The sequence below is a fragment of the Choloepus didactylus genome, chromosome 14 (assembly GCF_015220235.1).
Source record: "Choloepus didactylus isolate mChoDid1 chromosome 14, mChoDid1.pri, whole genome shotgun sequence".
NCBI lineage: Eukaryota > Metazoa > Chordata > Mammalia > Pilosa > Megalonychidae > Choloepus > Choloepus didactylus.
This window is the reverse complement of record NC_051320.1, coordinates 23,721,765-23,739,713: the sequence shown is the minus strand read 5'-3', so window position 1 is coordinate 23,739,713 and position 17,949 is coordinate 23,721,765. Positions and strand designations below refer to the sequence as shown.

At 39.7% G+C, this 17,949-nt stretch overlaps 1 protein-coding gene across 2 annotated transcripts in view; it reads left to right on the top strand.

The window, feature by feature from the left end:
- Nucleotides 1-6,316: 6,316 nt before the first annotated feature.
- Nucleotides 6,317-17,949, top strand: part of ARFGEF1 (ADP ribosylation factor guanine nucleotide exchange factor 1) — a 193,433-nt gene continuing 181,800 nt past the window's right edge. For both annotated transcript variants that reach the window (XM_037802577.1, XM_037802576.1), the window contains exon 1: nucleotides 6,317-6,580. In XM_037802577.1, coding sequence (XP_037658505.1) covers nucleotides 6,457-6,580 — 124 coding nt within the window. In that variant the 5' untranslated portion in view covers nucleotides 6,317-6,456. The remainder of the gene's footprint in view (nucleotides 6,581-17,949) is intronic.

Here is a 17,949-nt window from a genome sequence, read left to right as displayed (position 1 = left end):
GGGAAGAAGGAGTGGGCAGAGAAGGAGTTTATAATAAAAGACAGACTAGACTATTAGAGAGGCAGCATAGTTTAGTTTTTAGAGTACAAGCCAGACTTTCCAAATTGTAATCTTGGCTTTATCACTTACTAATTGTATGACCTTGGACAAGTTGCATAAATCCTGTCTCAGTTTCTTCATCTGTAAATTAGAGACAACAGAACCTACTTCATATGGGTCATAACAAACACTATAAAATGTTAACTTATTATTATCATTATCATTACTATTGAGAAATTAGTTGGAAAATCAGGAAGGGTTAGATTAGAAACATTTTGGAAGCTAATAGGATTTAGAGGTCATGTGCAAGGAAGGCTGCTGGAGATGTATACTGTTCTAGTCAGGTGAACATGTTACTCTTTTTGATGTTAACAAATATTACCTGTTAACATGAATCAAATATGCTCAGTCTTAATTAAAATTATATGCAGAGATTGTTTAACTTTCATGTTACACTGAAATTATATTTATATTTAAAAGGACCATAAGAAAGCACACCAAGACACTAAAAACCAGATCTGGGTCTTTTATTTTGATATTATTTGACTATTTGGAACCAAAGTGGGAAAAATGTCCAAAGAGAAAAGCCAAGGCTGCCAATATGTAACAAAGTTATAGATGAAAGGGAAAATGATGAGGGATAGTCAGATTATAGAATGGTAAATTTGAACACTGAGAGACAAATGTACTAAGAAAAGCAATCATGCATAGAAAAATATATTTTAAAATTTAGAGGATGAGAGATAATTCAGAAACATAGAATTTGCATGGTTTTTAAGAGAGCAAGGAACCAAATGCAAATAAAGATTGAGATTGGATTTCTTATTTAAATACATAGGGTAAGCACCAAACAAAACAACAATAATAAAAAGAAAAAGGAAATATATTTACAGTGTAATATACCCACAATTTCATGTAAAAATTACCTGAACTGGCACCTTCCAATCCCTTTCCCTCAACCCTCTGTGTATGTGTCAACAAAAGACTAAAAATAGTATCTTTCCCTTTATCTTCCAAGGACATCAGTTTTATTCCAAAGTCTTATTCTATTTTTGCCCCAGGTCAGAGTTAATATCTTGAGTTTTAAATTGGTGGAAGTATCTCTCAAGACTGTTCCCTCCATACCACCATTACCACACCTTTTTAGGTGAAGTCTTATACCTGGCAAGGCAGGGGAATGAGTTATCTTCTGGGACAGAGGATGATGGAGGTTGTTGATTCTGAGAGGGACTGGTCATGTCTCAGAGGTGTTGATTCTTCTGAAACTGGAAACTGCAACTCCCACCCTGAAAACTGCTTCTATCCCAGGCCAACCCCTTCTCCACAAATGGTGTCCCTACCCATTCATTTGGGTATGTCAGCCCTGGCATTCTTTTTTTTTTTTTTTTAATTCAATTTTATTGAGATGTATTCACATACCTTGCAGTCATACAAAGCGTACATTCAGTTGTTCACAGTACTATTATATAGTTGTGTGTTCATCACCAAAATTAATTTTTGCACATTTTCATTACCACACACACAAAAATAATAAGAAGAAAAATTAAAGTGAAAAAGAACACTGGGTGCCTTTGGCCCCCATTTTTCTACTCATCCATCCGTATACTGGACAAAGGGGTGTGGTCCATGTGGCTTTCCCAATCACACTGTCACCCCTCATAGGCCACATTTTTATAAAATCGCCTTCAAGATTCAGGGGTTCTGGGTTGTAGTTTGATAGTTTCAGGCATTTACTGCTAGCTACTCCAATTCATTAGGACCTAAAAAGGGTTGTCTATATTGTGCATAAGCATGCCCACCAGAATGACCTCTCAGCTCCTTTTGGAATCTCTCTGCCATTGAAGCTTATTTCATTTCCTTTTACATCCCCCTTTTGGTCAAGATGTTCTCCATCTCATGATGCCGGGTCTAGATTCCTTTCTAGGAGTCACATTCCACATTGCCAGGGAGATTTACTCCCCTCAGTGTCAGATCCCACGTAGTGGGGAGGGCAGTGATTTCACCTGCCAAGTTGGCTTAGCTAGAGAGGGCCACATCTGAGCAACAAAGAGGCATTAGGGAGGAGGCTCTTAGGCACAACTATAGGCAGGCCTAGCCTCTCCTTTGCAGCAAGTCTTGCCAAGGGCAAGTCCCATGGTAGAGGGCTCAGCCCATCAAACCACCAGTCCCCTATGTCTGTGAGCACATCAGCAATCATCGAGGTGGAGAAGTCCAACACCCCTGCATTCTCTACCAGCTCCTCAGGGGGGCTCTGCATATTTTTTTCATTGTTTTTTTTTTTTTTTTTTTTTCCCATTCACTTGTGCATGTCAGCCCCGGCATTCTTTTTTTTTAAAAAAAATTTAGTGTGGTAATATGTACTACATATTTCCCATTTTAATCACTTTCAAGTACACAGTTCAGTGGTGTTAATTATATTCACAATGTTATGCTACCATCACCACCATCCATTACCCAAACTTGTCCATGATTCCGAACAGAAACTCTGTACCCTTTAAGCATTAACTCCCCATTCCCCACTCGCACCCCCACCTCTGGTACCCTGAAATCATCTTTCTATCTCTGTGAATTTGCATATTCTAGTTATTTCATATAAGTGAGATCATATAATACTTGGATGATTTGGTTCCTAGTTCCCCCTTCATCCTTATTGACACCATATTCCTTCAGCCACAGTGGCCTTCTTTTAGTTCCTGAAACTTGTCAAGTTTCCCTCCACCTCAAGAGCCTTTGCCTCAAAAGCTCTTCCTTGACTTAATTTGGCTAATTTCTACTTTTCAAGTCTCAGTTTAAATGTCACTTTCTCAGGCAAACCATACCTGAATCCATAATCTAAAGTAGATTGCTTCATAGCACTTGCTTCTTTAACCGTAGCTCACAGATTTGTAATCATATGTTCAGTAGTGATTTATGTGTTTAAAATCTTCCCCCCTACTATATACTCCCAGCTCCACAAGGGCAGTGATCATGCCTGACCGAGTTGAGTATTTTTCATTCTCTCAAGTTTCTACTCAATAAGTTTATACTGAAGACTTTCTATATGTCTAGGGCTATATATGAGTGAATAAGATAGAGGAAGTGCCTACTCTTTTGGGGGAGATAGACCATAAACAACCAACCAAACAGATTAGACAATTTCAGATCATAATAGGAGTTATAAAGTAGATTGTGAGCAGCAGGAATCTTTGTATTGTTCATTAATGAATCCCAATAGGCTAAAGCTAGCTGTTAAACATAACTGAAGAGTCTTTTTGATCACATCAAGTCCAAAACAGGTGTCTCTAATGGGTGACTGGCTCTCCTCCAAGTGGTAATTGAAGGATCCAGCTCCTTCTTACTTGTGCCTCTGTCATATTCAGCATGTGGCCAAAGAAGAGGAAAGAGAATGGAAGATTTCTGTGGGAGATTAAAGAAAAAACAAAAAAAAATTGGGTACGGTGGTTTTGAGCTACGTATCCCAGAAAAACATCCTCTTTAACTTAATCCATTCCTGTGGGTGTGAACCCATAGTAAGTAGGAGCTTTGATTAGATTATTTCAGTTAAAGTAGGGCTGAACTCAGTCCGGATGGGTCTTAATCCTATTACTGGAGTCCTTTATAAGCAGAACAAAATTCAGACAGAGAGAAGGCCACAGGAAACAAGATGTTGAAAGTCAACAGAACCTGGAAGAGAAGAGAGGGGCCCAGAGAGGCTGCCATGTCCATTTGTCATATGACAGAGGAGTCCAGGACTAAGGATCACTGGGCAGCCAGCCCCAGAATGCCAGGCTTCTGGAAGAAAGGATAGCCTTGATGATCCTTGATTTGGAGTTATCCTCAAAACCATGAGCTACTAATTTTCCATTGTTTAAGCTAAGGAGACTAAAACAATGAGCTAAGTGTGGATGGCCACACATAACTGCAAAGAAGTTGGGGAACACAATGCATCTCTGTTATGAGGAAGAAAAGTAAATGTAATTGATGATCAGCTAGCACCTTAAATAGTGCCTGGCACAACACTGGCATTATAAAGAAAGATAAATTAGAAATGGAGCTTGTTCTCAAAAAGTTTATAATCTTTCAGAATGCATATAAGAAATCAGTATTATGTCTGATCTAGCAGTGAATTGAGTCTCTAATTTCCATGAATCTAGAGAGAATTTAAAAACTTTTTGTGGCTCCTTGTTTTTCTTTAAACTTCCACAGTTGATAATGTCTGTAGAAATCAGTTATGAGAAGCATTTCCAGTTAAGTGTAAATACTGTAGAACATTTCCTCCTAAACTTTTAAAATACATTTCACATATTGATATTGCTTATATAACTATTTATTTGGTACTAATATCTAACATTTTACTGATAAATATTTAATCTCAGATCAATAAAAAAACACATTTTTATTCCCTCTGTGATGCAGACCTTCCAAGATCATCTTTCCTATTTTACAGATGAACTTGCACACTAATTGACATGTTCAAAGTCAAGCTGCTATCAAGTGGTCGATTCAGGGCTAGAACCCAGTTGCTTTTTCCACTATAATCCTCTCCTAATTGGTGCTACAATTCCAGTTGGCTTCCATATCTATTTTTTTTAATTTTTAGTATATATTTTTATTGTGAAATTTAACATATATACATAACAGTGATAACTTTCAAAGTATGATTTAACAAGTAGTTAGCAAATTTCAAAGATCTATATCCATTTTTAACTGATATAAATATTACCTCCATTTTTTCTTTTGCTTACGTATTTGCTAATCTTCAATAAAATTAATGAATTTATGGATTTGTCTCTCAGCACAACAGTTTTAAAATTTAACCAATTTGTCCACTGTAATTCACTGTCATTTTCAGGTTTTCCATTTTTATTTCTCATGGTTTTTAGCCTCTTCCAAATCTTTCCATTCTTGGGTTTGGATAGTTGTATTAGGAGCAAGTTCATAGTCGAGGCAATGAAATGGAATCGACTACTGAGACAATCTAAGGATAAGGGACGGTGTGTTGATGGAGCCACAAGTAGCTTGGAACTTGGAAGAATAGATTTCAGCTTCTCATCTGAGAAGCGCAGCTTCATGCTTAAGTTGTTTGCATACATTTTATGGTAGTCTCCATAATTTTCTCCTCTGGAAGAAAGAACGTCGAAATTTGAATATTTTTTTTTTTTTTTTTTTTTTTTTGTATCAAAGCAGACATATGGTCACGTGTGTGTGTTTTTAGGGTCATCTGTTTGTATTTAAACTTTTATATTCGGAAACTGCTTTTCATTTCCTGAACCGAAAGTCAGTATTAAAAGCACAGAAACACTGGGCGCTACGAGACCTCATCACTCAGAAACAGTTGTTAAGCAAATTGCATCGGTCTTAATTCAGAAGTGACTTAAAACCTGGTTAATCTTACAGATAGATAAGAAAGTGAAATATTCCCAAATCTATGCAAATTGGTTTTAGTTTACTCTTCGCAAGAGCGAATCCTCTCTGAGGTGGTGGGAGGGCATGGTCCTGGTGAGAAGTTTCGTGTATTTGGGAACGAAATTTAGAGTCGCGTGCGGCAGGTGGAAACACTGGAGATCAGAATGTGCTATGTGGGTGTTCCTGTGAACCCTGGAGCAGAAGACACTACACGCCGACCAAAGGGAGCTTTAGAAGGTCAGAGCCGCGAATGCGGCGTAGCCGGGACTGCAACTCACGTGGAGAGAGCTGGGGGGCTGGGGGTTCCTGGCCCAGCAGCCAAGCCGCCACCAGGAACCCGAAGCGCCCGGCGCCGCAAACACCCGCCACACCCCACGCCGTCCTGCGGGCGAACGCGGGAGGTGGCAGGGCCCCGCTGGGCCACCGTAGCGCTGCGGCTCGGGTCGCTCCTCCCGTGCCGTCCTCCGCCTCTTACTCCCGGCGTCGCGGCAGCTCTGGGCTAGCAGCGCCGCCGCCGCCGCCGCTTCCTCCTTTGCAGCCGTTCGGCCGCTGTGTGACGCGTCGTTTCCTCCCAACATGGCGGCTAGGGCAGGTCGGCGGTGATGGAGGCCAGTCTGCGTTCGCCGAGGGTGCTGACCCCACAGTAGGCGGAGGAGTGCTGCTATCGCCGGGCCTCCAAGCCCCCGCCACCTCGGCCTTCGGTCCCCGGCACTCCGCCGCCGGGGCCGGAGGGACGAGTGAAGGGGGCGGCCGGAAAGCGACCCTCAGGCCCGGAGAAGCGGAGGCCCTACGGGCACGGCCCTCGAGGGGCGGCCTTTTGCGGGGCGGTGAGGACCTCGGGCTCCTCGCGTGCACCGCAGCAGGTCCCGCTCTCCCGCCCCTTCCTGCCCCTGCCGCTGCCCTCCACGCCCCCTCTCCCCCATCTCCACCCCCTCTCCTTTCTCTTCTCTTCCCCCGTGTCTTCACACCCTACCCCCCTCCGGCCGCTGGGAGCCACGGGTCGGACGAGCCGCGGCCTCCTTCTCTGCGTCCATGTATGAGGGGAAGAAGACGAAGAACATGTTCCTGACTCGGGCCCTGGAGAAGATTTTGGCCGACAAGGAAGTGAAGAAGGCGCATCACTCCCAGCTGCGCAAAGCTTGCGAGGTGGCGTTAGGTGAGCGGCGGAGAGGCCCGGGGTGAAGTGGGGGTACTGGCGGGGCGGCCCGGCGCGAGTTGCGGTACGGGCGGGGCGGCGGGCCCCGCGGACGTGGGGCAGCTGGGGGCTTGTCCACGCCCGGCGCCACGACCTCGGGAAGACCTCGCGAAGCTCCCCGCTGCCTGGCAGGAGTTGACCACAACTCGACTGGATGTGGGGCAGAGGGGGGTGGAGGAGGAAGGGTAGTTGGCTGGGCTCGGGGAACGCTGTAGGGTTTAGGATCGCCGGCCACCTGGATTTGAGGGATCGGCTCGAGAGTATAAGAGGATTTTGTTGGTGGGTTGTGCGGAGCGGACAGGATACCACCCTTTGTGATGAAGCGTAAGATGAGCTATTGTTTATTAGCTTGGAAATTGAGGTGTAACTGCTATATCAAGATTGGGTGTGGGAAGGGTTTCATATCGTGATTACGATAACTTGATCGTTCGGCATGGTACTTTGGAAATTCTTTTTCCAAGGGCTGAAGTTGTGCCTTGCTGACAGTCTGCGAAGGGTTTTGTAAGAGTGCAGCCCGTTCTGACATCTCTCCGCGTCCGCCACGGGAAAAAAAACCCCGAGTAATGTTGTATCTGACTGGGCTGACCTGGAAGTACAAAGTCAGAGGTTAAGGGGTGGTGGTATAAAAGCGGGGAGGATAAGGACCTTTAGATAAGCTGGCTTTAGGTGACAAGAGAAGAGAGGGTTTGAAATGGGGAAAATGAAAAAAGACAGTGACACCCACCAGCCACATGTCTGGACAGTGTCAGCTGCTCTCAATCTTGAATTGTGATTTATAGTTCAGATGGAAAAGATCTAGTGTAATGAAGCCTGTAGCAGGGTAAATCTAAACAATACTTATTAGGAGGACATGCAGATTAGGAATTGTTAAAGGGGGTGCACTGATCTATCGCATCCATCACAGATGAAGTCGTTTAAGGAGAAAGATAAGGACATTTAACACAAAGATGAATTTCTAATACTTAGGCTTTATTTTATAGCACTAGAAATAGACTAGGCCAAATTGATGAGAAAAGGAAGCTTGTTAAATGGGATAATGGGCTTTGGAAAATAGTGTTTTCCAAGGGACAAAATCTAAAATGGCTTCAATTTATTCCAAAGTAAAGGGTCAAGACAGCTTAAAAGTAACTTTGCCTTTTGAATATTAAAATAGAGGATTATGATTTAACTTACAGTACCATACTTTCATTTTTGATCCTTAAAATTGGCAATATTGAAAAATATTATCAAAGGAATTTAATCTAAAGTTTTTGAATCTGTGTAACTAAATCTGTGTGAGTAAATCTGAAGTTTAGTTTTCTGCACCTCTCATGGATCAAAAAAAAAAGTTCACATTTTGTAATTCTCATAGCTAACAAAAGGCTGTTCCAAGTGTATGAGAAAATGGTACAGTGGTAAAAATTGAATTTATTTTTGGGCCCTGAAAGGGGTAATTATTAAATTGGGGTAGGTTAAGGGAGAGAGTTTCAGGATTTTTAAAAATACTGTGATATGTAGGTTTATGAATAACTTGTAGGTTTAAAGAACTTAAGAGATTCAAACTAAAGTTTTGGTTTTTGAGACTTCAGATTTTTCATATTAGGAAATATTTTTAATGTAATTTATAAGTGTTAGACTGAAGAAATGAAGTGTGTTGTATATATATCTTTTCTCTCCAAAACACTCTTAAAAATAAGAATGTTTTGTGGAGAGCTCACTGGAAGGAGAGTCTGGGATCCTGGGTTTGAGTCTCAATTCTGTTATGTTGCTGTATTAGGTAAGTTCCGGGGCCTTAGTTTCCTTTTCTGTATAATGGTACATTCTGTATAATGATTTTAAGTTCACATCTCCTTTAATGTGTCTCAAATGTGAATGTTGTGTTCTGTTTACTGTTTCATTGAGTATTCCTGCGACTCTTGTGTGGCATCTTTAGAAGATGTATAATTCGGTCCTTGTCATTCCCAGACATAAGAACTACTTGGTAATGTGTGTACCAGCTATACCAGGGTTGTCGTTCCCAGATTTTGCCAGTTTTTACTTTTTGTCCCTTCCATTCAGTTACAGAAATTTATGAGGAATGTGGCTTACATAATCATGGGCTAGGCACAAGGGTACTTTTTTTTTTTACTTCAGATGTATAAGGCATTTTTTGCATGTCATTTCATAAAAGCTACATGTAGCTTCCTACAAAGCAAAATCTCATTTGATTGGCCCATTTCATGGTAGGTAATCCCTGGTGAGCTTTGTTTGCTTCCTTAAAGTGATAAGTCTATGTTATCACCCAAATATAAGTTCATAGGGGTAACCCATTTCACCTTTGCAGAAAGTGTAGTGTCATAATAATAAAATGGTATCTGCAAATATGTATTTTTCTTAGAAACAAAAGACTTCTGCACTCTTCACTTTTGAGATCTAGGGTAGGCCCTCTTTAATCTCTTGATAAACATGTGTGACCATAAAGCAGGATGGGAAAGTAAACTGGAGTGGCCTGGTTTGGGGTCATCCCTGGTCTGTTGATTGTAAGTGGGTGGTGGTTGGATGGTGGAGGTATAGAGCCCACTCTGTGGGTGTTGTTATAACCGTTCTAAATACTCCTGTCTGCATTCATTCCCCCCTCAGATATTTGTTGAGCACTTTCCATGGAGCTGAGGGAAGGAGATAGACAGTAAACAAGAAAATATATAGTATGTCAGACTTTCATCCCTTTTTTTGTTTTTGAATCATCTTATTGGCATGTGAGTAGATTTTAGAGCATTGGTATTTAAAGTTAATTCATCCACCTTTTAGTACAAAGTTATAAATAGGCCAGTGATAAATAGGTTTTCTATAAATAATGCTCATGAATTAGTTACAGTTCATGCAGTATCTTAAGAAAACGATATATTTTTATAACTTTTAGGAAATCTCATCTAGATTTGGAGAGATTTTATTCTTAGAGACACTACCTAAAGAACTTTTATTTTCACACAAAAAAAGATAAACCTTTAAAGGATATGCAGAGTTACTTAAAAATTTTATTGAATTATCTTATATGTCGTACTTTATTTTGAAGTAAAGAATGATTAAAAAAAGAAACAGAAAGCTGCACACATACATTGTTAATAACTGGTGTAAAGTCCGCAGGTACAGAACAGCTCCAGGTTGCCCTCTACAGCTCTCCTCAGTGAGCCTTGCAGTAAGGGAGTCTAGGCTCTCCTGGCTTAGCCTGATCCATTCCTGGTCTCTAGAATCTTGAATTAAAAATAGTCTGGCCATCTGCTGGCAGATGAGACAACAGCGGAGCTATTTTTAGTTTCAAAGATTTTAGGATTGTTGCAGGTTGGGCTTGAAGGTAGCATTGTTTGTCTGTTGGGGAGGTTGCAGTTAGAACATATTCTTATCAGGCTTCTAGGTTTCAGGAGTTTCTTTGATGTTAGGGTTATGAGTAGTTCAACTTCTGCTTCTGACATTGGATATCTATGAAGATAACATGCAAATATTAGGGGGGAAAAGTTCAAGGTTGGAAGCTGGCACTGATACGAAATAGGATTAGTGACCAGAAGCAGGTTGGAGAGGCAAGCAAAGCATGTAGAGGCAGTGTTAAGTGGGTCCTCTGCACGGATATGGTAGAATGATGGAGAAAAAGAGATATTGTTAGGGAAGTAATTTTTGCCACAGACAGGGTGTGAATTCATCGTATTCTAAAGAATATGTAAGAGTCTGTTCCCATAATTATAGTCTCCCACCCCCGAAATGTAAATCTAAAATTTAGACCGAAAATTTACAGGACTTGCTTCCTCCTGCCCCTCTACCCCCACCCTTATTTTGGTTGGTTGGTATAAAAAAGGGGATACAGGCATATGGGTGGAAGGGGGATTACTTGAGTGCTTTTTGCTGTGGTTTTATGCTACTTTGACAGTCTTTATTAATTTTTATCCCTCCATCATTTATAAAAAAATGATTTACCCTCAAAATGCCCTGTGGACAGTGAACACTTTAATTATAATTTAAGTTCATTGGCAAGTCTCCTTTTAAACTTAACCTTCCTTGGTATCAAAAGCAAAAGGTGTTTTCAGTAGGACAGGCTGCCTGAATTTTTGAGATGGCTAGGGAAGAAGTGTGATGAATGAAATGACTGAAAGACATTGTTTGTATTTGTTCTTTTCTTTCAAGTTTCATGCTGGTTTTAAGGACCTTTGCTCCAGGATAGCATTGAATAAAATATATGCCACAGAGCACAAATTCTTAGAGAAGCTCTTTGAAAAAAATAAGCTTGTGTTACTGTATATGCTTTATCTCCATTTTGGAGATTTACAATAGAGTTAAAATTCTGAAAGGTCCTACAAGAAAGAAATATGCTTAATTTTGTTTAATGAAGTTTTTCCTAAATTTATTTGAACCCTCTTCAGTGTTTAATTTTATTAACAACTCTAGGAAACATTGTTCCTGGGAACTTAACTTTGGAAAACCATTCTAGGGAAAGAAGGGCAAAGCAGATAATACAGCCCTAAAGACTCACTGATGAGGCCAGTCTCTGGAAGAGTCATATGCTTTGGAATTCAATTGACAGTGTGGGAAGGAGAAGAAAGGCAGAAACTGCTTGCTGACTAGCTCTTTATTTCCTACCCCATCTAGTGGCAGGCAACTTGTAGAGAAACTTATTTTTTATTAAAGCAGAATGAAAATGTATTGTGAATGGGAAATAACTTGGGGAAATATTTGTCATATAATATTCCTCACAAAATGGAGGGGGGTATATTTGAAAAGTATCATTGCTGTTAAAAAGCAAGTATATTGTTCATGCATATATTTTTTGAACTCCTAGTATGTGCCAAATATTGTTCCAGGGCTGGGCATATAGCAGTGAGCCTAACAAGCCCCTGCTTTCAGTAAGCTTACATTTTGGTGGGGTGAGACAGTAAAAAACAAATCAATGTATTGATAAATCAATATATTAATATATATTTATTAATAAACACATTGTCAGATTGGTATCTGAAGTAGTTCCAAAGGATAAAAGAATAGAGAATACTGCTTTAGATTGGGTTGTTATGAAAGGCCTCTTGGTGAGGTGACGTTTGAGCAGAATAGTGACAGGAGTGGGGGATTCAGCCTTTTATAGATATCTGGATGACAAAGGGAACAGCAATATGGGCTTGCTTCATCCAGGTTGTTCCAGGATGGAAGAAGTCTCTTGTGGCTGGAAGAGAGTGAGAAGGGGAAGTGATAGGGTTGGAAGGCAGATTTGGGATTTTATTCTAAGTGTGATGGATGCCATTGGAGAGTCTTGAGTGGAGGAGTGACATATGCCATTGGAGAGTCTTGAGTGGAGGAGTGACATAAGCAGACTTACATTTCAAAAGGCTCCCTGGCCAGAGATGATGGTGACTTAAGACTAGGCAGGTGGTGGTAGATGGGGTAAGAATTAGTTTCATTAGGAATATATTCTGAAGGAGTACACAGGATTTGCTATGGATTGCTTGTATACCAAAGAGGATGATCTCCAATTTTGTAGCCAGAGCTACTGGAGTTAAAGATGGCATTCATGGTGATGGGAACTCCAGGAAAGAAACAGCCTTTGGGTAATAGGTTTATATATTAAAACATGTTCAGTCTTGTCTTTTACATGTACTTTAAAATTTTTTAATGATAGAATTTCCTGATGATAGGTTATTTTCTACTGAGAAAAGGACACAATTAAGACAATTTGAAATTCCATTTGTCAGGTTTTTTCCAATGAGGTTTTTTTTGGTTTTGTTTTGACACAGAGATACATGTACCCTATTTCACCACAGTCTCTACTACACCCTGTTACTTCAACTTTGCCTACTTTTACACATTTACATTATCTGCCTAGTCTCTGAAGGCATTTGCTTGTTTTTCTCGCTGTGGAAATTCAGAGGGAAGAGATCTTTGTAGCCTTGTGTTGGTCAGGAAAACCTTTGTGAAGGAGGTGGGATTTGAATAGACTGGATGGATGGATTGGAACAGAATGATGACAGTTTAAGAAAGACTTCTGGTAAATGAGCCTGATAAAGGTGAGAGTAGTGTAGATCGTGGGGTTGGCCAGTTAGTGTCACAGAAAGCTAGGTATATAGTGAGTAAGTCAAGACCAAAGGGAGTATAGGTGAGACATTGAGAAGACTGATGACTGACTGATTCCGGAGATGAAGATTAATGGATGGCTCTGTAGTAAGAGACGAGGACAACCGTAAGAAGTAAGAAGGATGAGTCAAGCTGAGAGAGTCGAGTGCCATGGAAGCCAAGGAGAGTGTGGTATATTTTCCTCATTTGGTTTTCTTCTTAGCTTCCCAAAAGGAAGATCTAAACAAGCATATCATGTACTTTCTGGATATTTTTTTTTATTTTCTGTGACTCTCTTTTGCCCATCTGTAAGGTAAAAGCTAGATTTCTGGTATTTTAAAAAGTATGTTCCTAGTGAGAAAGTAGATTACAGGTGACCAGGGGCTAGGGGTGTTGGGGTAGGTCGATGGAAATGGAAAGTTATTGCTTGTTTGGTGGGTACAGAGTTTGTGTTTGGGGTGATGAGAAAGTTTTGGTAATGGATGGTGGTAATGGTAGCACATATTGTGAACGTGATTAGTATCACTGAATTGTATACATGAAAGTGATTAAAATGGGAAATTTTGTGTTTATATATGTTACCACAATAACAGTTTTAAAGTAGTGTGATCCTTTTGTAATTTGGTGTCTCTTTATCTGAATGTAGATCTAAATAGGTAAGTTTTAGATCTCCATCTAATCAAATGAATCTTATATTGCAGTAAGAAAAAATAACTGATGAAGTCAAATTTACCTCCCTGTCTTCCAGACAGTGTACCTTCTCTTGCCTTGTGGGTAATGTTCCCTCTGCTCTTCAGCATACAATTTCTTGTCCATTATCAAACCCAGCTTGAGTTCTCTGGAGTCTCCCTCAAAATCATGTCTACTCGGAACCTCAGAATGTGACCTTATTTGGAAATAGGGCCTTTGTAGATGTAATTAATTAAGGATCTCCTGAGTAAGGATCCAGTGATTAGTGTGCTTGTTAGAAAAGGAGAGGACACAGAGACACAGAAAGAAGGCCATGTGAAGATGGAAGCAGAGAATGCTGCCTTTGACTGTTTTTTCTCTGTTATTTCCTGAATCTAGAAAGCAGTTGATCTGAGGCTTTAGTATGTGTAAGAGTCTCTTGAAAAACTTCTTAAAAACAGTCCTGGGCCCAACTATTTAAAAGTTTTGTATTCTGCTTTGATGTTTTCGTTTTGCTTATATCTAGGCTTTATATAATTTAATTGATCTGAATAGCCTACAGAATATATTTTCTTATTCAAGGAAGGTTGTGAAAAACAATCTTTGGAATATTTTCATATCATAATATTACTCCTGGCAGTATCTTTAAGAAGCTCCATATGAGACAGTTAATTTTTCACTCCACTATATGGTAAGACTTAGTCAACTGTTTAACAACCTTCATCTACCCTGTTTCTAAGGAGAAACGGGAAATCAAAAAAATTTAAGAAGCCAAAGTAGGTATCATGAGGGCAAGTACTTTATTCAAAGGACAGTCCTTGTGGTCTTTACTTAGTCTTTTACTTTTGTACTTGTTACCACTTATATCTTTGTATACTCTATGTCTGAAAACATGAATTTATTGTTACTTTTTACACATTTGCATTTTAGTATCTGTAGGAAGCAACAAATGGAGTTACATACCAAATAATATACTACAATAATAATGGCATTTATAATTACCCAAATGGTTACCTTTACATCAGGTCTTTATTTCTTTATTGCCGCTTTGAACCACTGTCTGGTGTCCTTTTCTTTCAGTCTGAAGAACTCCCTTTAGCATTGCTTATAGGGCAGGTCTGGTGGTGATGAACTCCCTTAGCTTTTGTTTATCTGGGAATGTCTTAATCTCTCCCTCATTTTTTTGGTTCCAATTCACTTTTATTGAGATATATCCACATACCCTACAGTCATCCACAGTATACAGTCAGTTGTTTATGGTATCATCATATAGTTGTGCATACATCACCAAAATCAATTTTTGAACATTTTCATTACTCCAAAAAAAAAAAAGTAAAAATCAGGATAAAAATTCAAGATGAACACTCAAAACATCCCATCTCCTATCCCCCCTATTATTCATTTAATTTGTCTTCCTATTTTTTCTGCTCATTTTTCCATATACTGGATAAAGGGAGTGTGAGCCACAAGGTTTTCACTGTCAAACCATGTAAGATACATAGTTATACAATCATCTTCAAGAATCAAGGCTACTGGGTTGCAGTTCAACAGTTTCAGATATTTCTTTCTAGCTATTCTAATACACTAAAAACTAAAAAGGGATCTCTATATAATGCATAAGAGTAACTTCCAGAATGACCTCTCAACTCCATTTGAAATCTCTCAGCCATTGAAACTTTATTTTATTTCTTTTCTCCCTTTTGGTCAAGAAGACTTTCTCAGTCCCATGATACTGGATCCAGGTTCATTCCTGAGAGTCATGTCCCAGGTTGCTAGGGAGATACACACCCCTGGGAGTCATGTCCCACATAGGGGTGTGGGCAGTGAGTTTACCTTCCCAGCGGGTTTAGAGAGAGAGGCCACATCTGAGCAACAAAAGAGGATCTCTTGGGGTGACTCTTAGGCACAATTATTCTCCATCATTTTTGAAGAAAGTCTCACTGTATATAAAATTCTTGGTTGGCAGTTTTCTTTCAGCACTTTAAATATTTCAACCCACTGCCTTCTTGCCTCCATGATTTCTCATGAGAAGTTGGTGTGCAGTTTGATTGAGACTCCCTTGTATGGAACATGTTGCTTTTCTCTTGTAGCTTTCAGAACTCTCTCCTTGTCCTTTGCATATAATAGTGTGGTCAACATATGAAGGGGTGTATATTTTTTGTGTTTATGTTTGGTGTTCTCTGGGCTTCTTGGATGTGCATATTCACATCTTTTGCTAAGTTTGGGAAGTTCTCTTATTATTTCTTTGAATATTTTTTCTGTCCCTTTCTTTCTTCTCCTTCTAAAACTCCCATAATGCATTATTGGTGTGCTTGATGGTGTCCCAGAGGTGTTTTAGGCTAGTTGCTTTTTATAATTCTTTTTTTCTTTCTGCTCCTCAGCCTGACTCATTTCAGTTGCCTTGTCTTCAGGTTCGCTGTTTCTTCTGTCAGTTGTTGAAATCCTCCTGCCAGCTCTTGAAATCCTTCTGGGCATTTTTCATTTCAGTTACTGTGGTCTTCAACTCCATTGGTTCTGTTTGGTTCCTTTTTAAATTTATTAAGATATTCATATTACTCATTCATTGTCTTCCTGGTATCCTTTAGTTCTTTCTCTGTATTTTCCTTCGTCTTCTTGGGCATTTTTAAGATCATTTATTAAAAGTCTTTGTTCGGTATGTCCATATTTTGTTCTTCCTCATTGATGTTCTCTGGATTTTTAGCCTTTTCTTTGGATAGGCCATCATTTCTGTGTGTTTCTTTATTTTGTACTTTTTTGTTACACACCATACATTTTAATATTTTGGAAGGTTAATTCTGGAGTTTATTCCCTGAGATGTCTGTCTCTTGATTTTGTAGCCAGCTGTTGATAAGGTTTTCTTAAGCTTTAGTCCTTCTGTCGGAAAGGCGAATGCAGAGTATATAGGGTCCTCCCTGTGTTTTTCTGGGGCTGTATGTTATTCTTGGGCTTGTGCTTGTTGGTTGTTTTGGAGTTCTCCTGTTTATAGGAGTCTGAATGCCCCCCTTCTATTTCCTGGGAGACAGACCTCTCACTCCCAGGCAAGCCTTTGCCCCAGGCTGTCTTCCTCTTTGGTTTCTTACACACCTTGCCGTTGTCTCAAGATATTTTTGCCTGGAGGGCAAATTCTGGGATGAGGGACTACTGGAGAGGAGTTTCCCAAGTCAGTTTTTCCCCAGCTGAGCCTGCACTGCCTTGTGGAGGGGATCAGGAAGGGCGCTAGGAACTTATTCCACAGCTCCCCAAAGTTGAGCTTTCTTCACCTCCTTAGCAAGTGCAGCCCTTGAACTTTTTCCCTGAAGCCCTAAGAAGTAGTAAATCTTCTCCACTGTGCCTTTGTCTGGGGCATGTTGAGGCAATGTCTACCTCAGAGCTGGGCCCCCCAGTGATCTGAAGTTGCTAATCAAAAGCCGTGATCAGTGATCAGCCGTGCACACCCCTGATCTTGGGAATACGATTTTTATGACCCTTTCTGTCACCAGTGAGCTAGCCAGGAACAAGACTCCATGGTGGCCTGCTGTGAAAATGGGGGATGGATACTGATAATGCAGCTCAGAGAGAGCAATTTACTGTCTTTTCTGTAATTTACCAGCTTCTTCCTTCTGTTCTTCCCTGGATGCTGTACAGTGTTCTCTTGGCCTCTGGAGTTTCAAAATAATTGTTTCAGATAGTTCGTGCCTGTTTTAATAGTTGTTCTGTTGGAAGGATTGAATCGTGGCCCTTTCTTCCCTGCCATCTTCCCACAGTAGTCTTCTGCTTCCTTTTAATTACATGTAATTCCTATAAATCAGGCAATTTAGTTATTATTATTATTATTATTATTATTATTATTATTTTTATAAATAAATACTTGCCCTCACAGACTATTTTCAAGAGCCAACCTGGAAAAAAATTCACCCATGACACTATTATCTGGAGATAACCACTCTTTTTAAAACAACTTTATTGAGGTATGATTTCCATACTTTAAAGTTTACCTGTTTTAGTGCAATGATTTTTAGTAAATTTACTGAATTTTGCAACTAAAAACATAATCCAGATTTTAGAACATTTGCATCATTCCAGTGAGATCCCTAGTGTCTATTTACATTTAATCCCGGTTCCTGTACCCTGCTCCAGGCAACTGCTAACCTACTTTTCTGTGTCTAGATTTGCCTGTTTTGGACTTTCTATATAAATGTAGTCATACATTCATACATACATAGTCTTTCATGTTAGGCTTTTTTTCATTTAGCATGTTTTTGAGGTTCATCTTTTAGCATGTGTCAGTACTTTTTATTGCTGTATAGTATTCCATAGTGTAGACACATTTTGCTTATTGATTCACCAGTTGATGGACATTTGGGTTGAGTGAGTAATGCTTGTATGAATATTCATATAAAAGTTTTTGTGCAGATGTAGAAATATATAATTAGAGAAGTTGTAGGTCTATAGAAAAATCATGCATAAACTATAGAGTTCCAGTATGCCAGCCTATTATTAACATCTTGCATTAGTGTGGTACATTGGTTGCAATTGATGAAAGAACATTTTTATAATTGTGCTATTAACTATAGTCCATGGTTTATGTTAGGATTCATTGTTTGTGTTGGATAGTCCCGTGATTTTTTAAAACTTTTTAT